The sequence below is a fragment of the Quercus lobata genome, chromosome 8, assembly GCF_001633185.2.
Source record: "Quercus lobata isolate SW786 chromosome 8, ValleyOak3.0 Primary Assembly, whole genome shotgun sequence".
Classification (NCBI taxonomy): Eukaryota; Viridiplantae; Streptophyta; class Magnoliopsida; order Fagales; family Fagaceae; genus Quercus; species Quercus lobata.
In genome coordinates, this window is record NC_044911.1 from 27449983 (window position 1) to 27459933 (window position 9951).

General features: G+C 33.1%; 1 protein-coding gene across 1 annotated transcript; it reads right to left on the bottom strand.

The window, feature by feature from the left end:
- Window positions 1–5285: 5285 nt before the first annotated feature.
- Window positions 5286–7924, bottom strand: LOC115954754 (L10-interacting MYB domain-containing protein-like). Its single transcript, XM_031072685.1, has 3 exons — window positions 7588–7924; window positions 6186–6518; window positions 5286–6096 (listed from the first exon to the last, which is right to left on the bottom strand). The coding sequence occupies exons 2-3, from the start codon at window positions 6516–6518 to the stop codon at window positions 5500–5502; spliced, it is 930 nt and encodes a 309-aa protein (XP_030928545.1). The 5' UTR covers window positions 7588–7924; the 3' UTR covers window positions 5286–5499.
- Window positions 7925–9951: the final 2027 nt, after the last annotated feature.

Genomic DNA, 9951 nt, shown 5'->3' on the forward strand with positions numbered 1-9951 from the left:
TGGATAAATATGTAATTATACACCCAACCCATTTATGACCCAATCCGCCCATTTGCCACCCTTAGTTGGAAGTTTAATATTTGGGGTTCGGGGTTGGGGATTTAGCATTAATAGAAGGTTATTTTTACATTATCTCTTTCATTTTTGTGTCTTTTTGTTTCTTTCTTGCCACCAACACGTTTTGTTTTATTTATTTATTTATTTATTATTATTTTTAATCGTTATTTAATTTCTTACTTTCTTTCTTCTTCTTTTTCTTTTTCTCATGTTGTTCACCGTCAGTTTGTGCTTTTTGTTTTTTTGTTTTGTTTTTTTTTTTTTTGCACAGTTTACTTAAAACGATATATATAAATAAATTAAAAGATTCAAAACTATATTAATATAATTAGTTACTCACATTATGAAACACATTAATGTTACGACATATATATAATTAATACATACATTTAAATCACTCTTTATGAGCATGGTGTTTAATATATAAATTTTACATATTCAAACATAAAATTATGATTTACAATTAAAATAAATATTAAATTTGTTTTAAATTACTTGAAACTTTTGCTAATAGAATCTTAGATGAAGTAGAATTTTAAATTTCTTATATATAGTTTAGAAAATAGATTGTTATTCATAATAAATTATTGGTAAAATGGTTTAATCTACATTAACTATCAATTGTCACTATGGGCCTGTTTGGATAAGCTGTTTCAAAATGTGCGTTTTTAAAACTAGCGTTTTTAAAACGTGCGTTTTGAAAACTCCATTTTAAAAACCACAGATAAGTGTTTGGTAAAAATGTGAAAATATGCGTTTTCTATTTTTAAAATCATATTTAAGCGTTTGGATAAGCTGTTTTAAAAATAGCTGTTTTGAGTGTAAATTCCAAAAAAGGGCTTAACTATTTTTTGAAGGTTATATTGTCATTTTTCCTATGATCAGTGTTTTTTTATTTTTGAAAATATGTAATTAAGCTTAACAATTACATTAATAATAACAACAATAATAATGTTTTCGTTGTTGAAATTCATGGAGAGAAGTTTATAAAATTTAAAATATTAAAAATAACTCATCAAGAAAAAGATATTAAAATGATTAGGAAAATAATTATATTAAAATGTTAATTGCCAACAATATCAATACTAGACAATCCATTATAATAATAAAAAGGTTCTTATTTGAAAAATCAAAAACCAGAACACCAAAACAGAAATAATAAAAATATTGTTTACAACCCACAAATGGATCGAGCTATTTTGTCACGAACAAATTTCATCTCCTCATCTTGTATATTTTCAACGTTTGCTTGTCTGCTACTACCTTCTCCACTACTATTGCTTCTTGGTCTGTCCAAGTCATGTTCATCCCAATTGAATCCCTCATCTTCCCTATCATGTTTTCTGATAAAATTATGCAAAACACAAGTAGCAACTATAATGTTTTCTTTGGTGCTTAATGTCATAAGTGGCATTTTGCTTCAAAATTTTCCATTTATTCTTCAAACTCCAATGTGTTCGTCTCAAATTGACTTTCTAAGTGATGAGTGAACATAATTAAACTTCTCTTCTATGTGATTCCCTCGACCAGCTCGTCGAAAATCTGAAAGATGATACCTCTGTCCCTTATAAGGTGGCAAGTATCCTTTCCTTAAGGGGTATCCAGCATCAACTAAATAATATTTTCCTAGTAAAAGAAAAAAAAAATGTAAGATGTACATAAATAATATCCTTCATACATATTTAATATACAAAAATTTATATACCTGGTGGTGGTTTTGGAAAGTTGACAGATTGTCGACGGGTAGCATCTAAGAAAATACGTGTATCATGTGCTGCACCCTCCCATCCAGCCATAACAAATGTGAAAAGTAAATCAAAATCGCATGCTGCCATCACATTAAAAGATGTCACGCCCTTTCTATTATAATATGCAGCTTTCTTTTCATCTCCAACAACAACTTGGATATGTGTACCGTCAATGGCACCAATGCAGTCCTAAAATAGAATATAAATTTTAGTTACTTAGGAAATAATCCTAACAAATATTATAAACAAATTAGAATGTATGAAATGAATACCTGAAAGTGTGGCATGTACAATGGATTCTTTTGTATATGTCTTGGAACTACACTAAATGTAGGATCAGAAGGCTTGAAGATATCCATTGACATTATGTTAAGGCGTTTCAGAACTCTATGAAAATGTCTATGTATAGTCTCACCAGAATGTTGGAATCTTTCTTGAACCATCCTATAACAAGTTCCTTGTCCAAGTATCATTAAACATATACCTACTGACTCTTCAAGCCTAATATGCCTAGTGTGCTGAAGTCCATATGTATGTTGTAAAACATTACACAATTGAAGGAAAACATGTGGCTTCATTCTAAACATTTCGTAACATTTCGTTTCATTACCCGTCAAACAATCCATCAACCACATATAGCCAGTTTGTTCAGAATCTCTACAAGGTTGTTTATCAATATATTTTATATAATATGTCACTGCAACATGACATCCAGCAATAGCAAGATCATATAATTCCTCATCATCATATTCATCGTTTTCAACATCATAAGAATGATCTTCATCACTATTATCAATATGATCATTGTAATCCATAGGAATGTCACCTAAAATATTATAGCAACAAATTAGATAAATCACAGTAAAGAAAATGAGCAAAAATTTAAAATTACATAACTGGATAAATCAAAATAAGTATCTATCATACAACAAAAGCCCACAAAAGTACCTACCTAATAGTCATGACTCCCCATAGTTAGTCTATGACAAAAACCCCCTACGTAGACTTAAAGACAACTTATCTTAAGTGCACCGTACAGTGGATGTGTTCTTAAGTAAAAAGTACTTTAGGAGCACCTTATATAAAATGGCAATAATACTTGGCAATAATACTATTGTCAAAGCCTCCCAATAATACTACCTTATAGAAAAGTACTATAAACTTAGTTTCTTATAGGCCAAATTCCTTAGGACTACATATTGGCAATAATGGTACTGTCAGAACCTCTAAAGTTGAACCAAAGCATCAAAGAAATGTGTCTAACAATCATGTCAGTACCTCCCATGTTAGTACCTCCCATATAGCAAGAACAATCATGTCAGTACCTCCCATGTTAGACCAAAGAATCAGGTTCATGTGTCTAAAGTGGGTTCCGCCACTAAGAAATGGAGGAATCCAGTGGATCCCCATGTTTGTGAGATGTACTCATGATTGGGAGCTAGAAATTTTGCTCATTTTTTTCCCAAAGTCTGTATTCATTCCAGCTCCAAATAGGAGTGGAGGACAAAATGCTATGCTTATGTAATTCTACAAAAAATATGGGTATACAACCTGCATACTCCTTAGATTCTTCTTTTGTACATTTGTTTCTTTGTTAACTCTATAAAAAAGGGAGGGGTGGAGAAAGAGAGAAATTCCATTTAAGAGGTTTTCAGCATATAAACATAGATTCCACGATATATATCCATAAGCTGCCAACCCAATACATGTCCTTTTTTCAGGCCTTAAATGAGTTGTATTTTATAATGTTACTCAAAAGGCCTACTAGTTTCATTATTGAAGACAAAACAGCAGCAATGAAACTATTTATCTGGGCAAACAATGTTCTTCTCTCAGCAGAGCTAGTAATTGTTGCAGCAATTATGCTCACTTTCTGCAGAAGCAGAAAATGAATACAAATTCAAATTCATAATTACAAGTGTAACAGTGGTTGACAAATTAAGCACAGCAAATTCAACCCAACTGAATTCAACCAAAGTGTAGATCCCAACTGAAAATCAAGCACTAAGAGCACAACTTTGGACATGGACAGGAATTCCTGTATAGACACACATCCATATCTGGTGTGGGTTGCTTGTGCATGAAAGAAGACATGTCTTCTTTTTAACAGATTAATATAATATGTGCTAGCTATTATAATGTATGGTAATCAATAACAATAAAAGAGAAAACATAAAAAAAAAAATGTAAATGGAATGAGAATTTGTTACAAGATTCAATCATTGAATCCATATCAGCTAAATAAACGTAAGAGCTTCTTATAGCAAGGTGTAATTGGAATACATTGAGCATCAACAGTCAGATATTTTGGATGCAAATAGCAAGAAGCAGACTCGTAATTTAGACTGTACAACAGATTTTTGTATGCTAATTTTCAACATCAAACAATTGAGGAAAACCCAATTTGTACTTTTGCACAAAATCAGCTACTTGGTTCAAAGAACAAGTACAAAATTAGTACTGAAATTTGCAACTAGTCTTTACACTATTCATTGCATTAATTGCAACATGGGTGATCTAGAGCCCTATCTGGGTGATCTAGTGTCCAAAATTGGTCACATGCCCTATCTGGTGATCTAGTGCACCCTCGCAATACAGAAACTTGTATCACAAATTCGCAAAAGGCGATGTTCAGAAGTCATTTTAGATTCTAAAAAGGAAATATTCCAACCAGAGTTGTCATCACTGTCAAGAATCTCACAATCAATTTAATACAGGTTACAAAGCACATTAAAACTCCACGTTAAAGGAGATTTTAAAAGTCATTACATAAAGCATAAGGCATAACACAAATTCTAGAGTAAGGAATACAATAATTAATCTGAAACTCAATTTCTTGCTTCCTTCTCAGCTGTTGAAAAGAAGAATATATGCACTTTCATTGTTACACCTTTCCTCATACTAATTATAAGGATAAGAACCATGTTAAAAATTAAAAATACACACCCTAGCTACCAAGTACAGGCTAATATGAGTCAACATAGTCAAACACTCAAACTGGCTTGCTGTATATATCGAGAAACCAGGTGATTTGATTTGATATGTAGGGGCTGTATACTTCTGCATCCTACTGAGCTGTTGAGAACACAAGGAAATCATACTTGTCCCCACGGTTAACTATGCAGTAGGTAATTTGGAAGCTCAATAACAGAGGCTAACATGAGTCTTGTTTAAATTTGTTTTTCCCTTTATGGCAACTAACATGAGAGTTAAGATTAAACATCTAATTCCACCACTATTTAAGAGAATTATTTAGGCATATAAATAGCTGAGCATGATAGAATGACCATATGTTTAATCTCCCCAGGACTGCATTGGTGCTGTGAACAGTGACTGTATTATGGCTTAATCCTCACAATCTTCTATATATTTACTCTTAGTAAGTGGTAAACTATATATATATATATATATATATATATATATATATATATGTGCATGCATTAAACAATCAAACATATTAGATAAACTGAGGACCTCTAATCAAATTCAGAAAGTTCCATAAGATTCACTACAAAAGCACCATATAAAAAATTACCCTCCATGTAACACTCTATCTTTGTAATTCAAACACCCTAACAGCCCAACAAGTTAAAACACCCTAACAACCACATTATTCGAAGGATAAAACAACAAACCATGAAAAACATCTCTCTCTTCCATAAAACATTATTCAAAGGATAAAACATAAAACGCCCTAAGTGCCAAAGTAGTGCCCTCCTAACAATCTTGCCTCCTCTTGCAGAAACTGAAGTTGTAAATATGGTTCTTCCATCACGACAAACATCTCTCTCTTCTCTCGTTTCTGAAAAATACGTGCTGCCATAAGGTAGAGTTCAGAACCCTTCTCAATGCCATCTAAGGTGCACACGCGTTCCATGACATTACGAATAGTACTACTTGGCTCCACTGAAAAAGCTGAGTTCCTTAACTCCACAACATCACAGATACGACTAAGTTGTTGTGTCAACTGTAATGCCGTTCCTCCTTTCTTCCCTTTGCTCTGTGTGGATGATGGTAAAACTCGCTTCTTTCCTTTTTTTTGTGTTGGGTTAGGTGGTTGTGTGGGGTTAGGAGTCTCATCTTCATGAACGTCATCGTCATCATTTGGAGAAGATGAGTCAGCAGAAGTATCACCTAACCCCTCCTTAGGTGTCTCAAGATCATCAGGTAACACACCTGAAGTGGGGGCCCATGCTAAATCTCCTGTGGCCGCAATGTCCTTAAACATAATGTCTAATAAGTCAATATTCTCCAAACCTTTCTCTCGAAATTTTGCAGCTTCAGGAACCTCCTACAATTTTGAATAGTTTCATTAATAACTCAAATAGCATGGTTTATCTACTAATACAAAATATGTACAATGGATTATACAAAACATACCATTAGTTTCCTCTCCCACCACTCATCAGTTGCAGCTATTGTTCCTTTGGCTGCATCCCATCCCAATCCAGTTTCACTTCCCTTCAACTTATTCCAAAGTACCCAATCTTTCTTCAAACTATCCCATTTATGCTTATACTTCGACCTAGGATATTCCTTTCCAGTTTTCTTTTCAAAAGTTGCTATAATATTTGTCCAACCCTTTTTACTAAAGTGGGTATTAGGTCGATTACCCTTAAATACCTCATCCACACAAGCTTCGCAAAAGATAGTTGTTACTCTTGATGGCCATTGAGCTCTAACATTTGAGCTATTTTGGGATGGCTTACCCATCTAAAAAAAACATAAGTTTGTTAATATTAATGTTCAGCCAAATAATCAAACAGTTTCACCTCAAGTTTTAAGGACAATATTGTGTTCCACAAAATAGATGTTCTTTAAGAAAGACTAGCACAATCTTGATACCTTATCAGTTATAAACATAGAAAAGACGTTTAATACAAATGATCTATTTACAATAACTATTTCTGTGTGATAAAATATGGTTAGTACAAATGGTCTATGTGATAAAATATAAGCTCAAAAGCTTTGATCAATAGAGAATGGTGACAAAGTTGAAAATGGAGAGAAATTCTTTGGCTGTGTTTTGTATTCCTGAATCAGACAAATTGATAAGTTGGTTGATGAGTCAAGACTAAGATTATATGAAAATGTGATTATTATTTCCAGTACTATTAGCAAGGGAAGAGACATGTGAAGATGATTGCATAAGATTTAGAGCACACAATGGCAACAGGACACCAAAAACTTCAACTTATGTTAACAACAGAACCATAAAACTCTAATTTTTATCACAGCCACTCAATGCACAAAACCCAACTGAATTTCTCTAATAATCACTTAAAAGGAAAAATTCAACTGAAATGCAAGACAGGGTAAGCAATGCCACATTAGAATCTAATATATCACTACAACCACTAAAATTTGAGTGTCCAAGAAGAGTTATAAGATCTGAGCAAAAGACAGCATAAGAATTTTAGTTCATTTTATCTTTTCTAAAAGATTATTCTGAGGCAAACATTCAAAAACTAGCAAACCACAGAGGGCAGTGTTCCAACATTTTCTTCTGAGGCAAACATTCATCATACTGTGTAATTGTTATTAACTAATGCTAAGAAGATAGAATCCATATCTCCTTTGAACATCAACTAGAAATTTTCCCTATCTACTAAGATTTTGTAATTGGTGGATCAGAACGATGATAAACGGAGTAGAGCGAAAACAACAACAGCAGCAACAAATCTCTGAATTCTAATATTTTGAGTTCAAATAGTGTAAACCAACATGCCAAAAGCCCAAATCTATATCATAATTTCAAAGATGGGTAATGGAGAATAGTTACCTGGAAAGGCTGGAATTGCGATGAAGAACGTCGATACACGGAGCAGAGCAAAAACGTTAAAGAGAGAACCAATCCTTGTGAAGCTGATGCGTTGAGGCAGAGGACTGAGGATATATATGGTGAAGGGAGAGGACTGGAGACGCAACGGTAAAGGGAGAAGACTGAAGGCTATTTTTGGTTTTCAGCAAAAATTTCTGGCGGAATCACGATTTGCAAATCGCGCGATATCGGAATCGCAACGGGAAATTGCCTTTCCTGAAACGCGAAAATCTGCTGATTCAAAAACGCAATCCCACAAATTTCGCCCAGCCAAACATCTGCTAATTTCTGCGATTTGATAAACGGGCGTTTAGCTCTCTCAATACGCCTAAACAAACGGGCTCTAAAACACTCTAAATACTAGTTAAAATAACTCCGAACTCATTTTGCATTTGGCTGTATCCAAAGACAGATGCATATATTACCCCCAAATTTTTTATTAATATATATATATATATATTTATGTACTAATTTTAACAATTTTGTTCAATAAAATTGCATTTTGCCCCTCTTAATAATATCATTGATTGTGAATTTCGGTTAGCTTAACTAATAAAATTTCTGATGGTTGAATAAGAGATATGTGGTTCAATCTCCGTCTACACCAAAAACTGATTGATGTCTTGATCTGATGATAATGAGCTATCATCGAAGCAAACGGCATAGGTTGAAACTTTTTTTTTTTTTAAATCATTGATTTTTTTTAGAGTAATGTTATAGGCACAAACTTATCTACAACATTTTTACAAACCGTTGAGATACAAATTCTTATTAGTTCACATTTTGACCCACCACTTACATTACTTTTTTACTTGCCAATAACTACTCACCATATTAGTAATTTGTAAAAAAATTTGTAGCTCTAGCATTTTCCTCATTTAAAGGTCATTAAAAAAATTTATAGATCTAAAATCTAAAACAAAAGAGCAAGACTTAGGTACAGTATTTAGGTGCTGTTTCTTAGGTTCAATTTTTAAGATTCTGCCGTGTGGATTTTTTCTCATGGAATGAAAGTGTATTTTCTAGTTAAATAGCCATATGACTAAATCTTAATAAATGAACCTAAGAAATAGCACATAAGGTACTGTACCTAAATTTTGTCCAAAACAAAATATATAAGCCCAAAAAAATTAATACAATAACAAAAATTACCAATAGTAAAGTTAAAAATAATTAAGCCTAATTAACCAATTTTACTCAAAACAAATAATCAGCCCTTTAAAAAAGTTTTAAACAAAATAACTGTATCTTTACCTAGTAGAAAACACACGCATGAAAAACTAAAAATAAAAACCTCAACTACTAAGAAGTAGTAAAGCAAACGATTAGAGTCGCCTTTCTAACTTCAAGTCTTGGCTCCGTCTTTGGTTGTTGTATGGGACTTTTGAATGATAATGGGAATGGAAAAGGTAGGTAACTTGAATACTTAGGTCCTATTTGGTGAGCAAGTTTTAATACATATTTTCTCATTTTAAATAACCTACACACATTTCAACACACTTTTTTATATATCAAGAACACCCAAACAACATTATTTAAACTCTTCTACCAAATAGGTAATGATTGATTTTTGTTTTTTCAATTTTATTTCTTTGTTTTTTGCTTTTTATTTTTTGATTGTTTTATTTTATTTTATTTTTTTGGTGATAAGAAACAAAGCTTCTTTCTTTTTTTCTTTTTCTTTCTTTTTTTGGATGTTATGTAGTTGTTTTGTTGACGAGAAGGTCCACAAGGAAAATGTTGTTGTACCCCATTCGGTGAGAATCAGATAATGAGAGTACTGAGTACGTATGGCCAAATTCCCAACACGGCAACACACCAACACCATTATTGATCAAGTGAGAGTTATTCAGTTGTTTGGTTTGATAAGAGGGGTCCACGGGGAAAATGTAGTTGTACCCCATTCCATGAGAGTATGGCCGAGTTCCCAACACAGCAACACCATTTTTAAAAAGTGAGAGTGTGGCCAGGACAAGGAAGTCGATACTGTACCGTGCCGGTCGGTACGGCCGGAATTCTTTGTATCGGTCAATGAACTGGTATCGAAACACCTTCAAAATGTACCGCTCAAGATACCGACCTGTATCGAACAATACCGGCCGTACCGGAGTATACCGGACGTTTTGGCCGGAAAAGAGAAATTCGGTCGGTACAAAAACTAAAAGGTAATGCATGATTTGAACAAACCCCAGTGCAGAAAGTCACCACATTGACATCGCCGATTAGATCTTCTTCTTCCTCTTTTTTTTTTTTTTTTTTCTTCTTCTCGTCTGTTGTCCTTCTCCACTGCTCTGATTTCTTCTCTTTTTTGCAGAACAATGAACA

Coding starts and splice junctions, on each gene's coding strand:
- LOC115954754 (XM_031072685.1), bottom strand. CDS start 6,518: ATGGGTAAGCCATCCCAAAATAGCTCAAATGTTAGAGCTCAATGGCCA. Junction 6,097..6,185: donor GGTGGGAGAGGAAACTAATG/GTATGTTTTGTA, acceptor TCAAAATTGTAG/GAGGTTCCTGAAGCTGCAAA.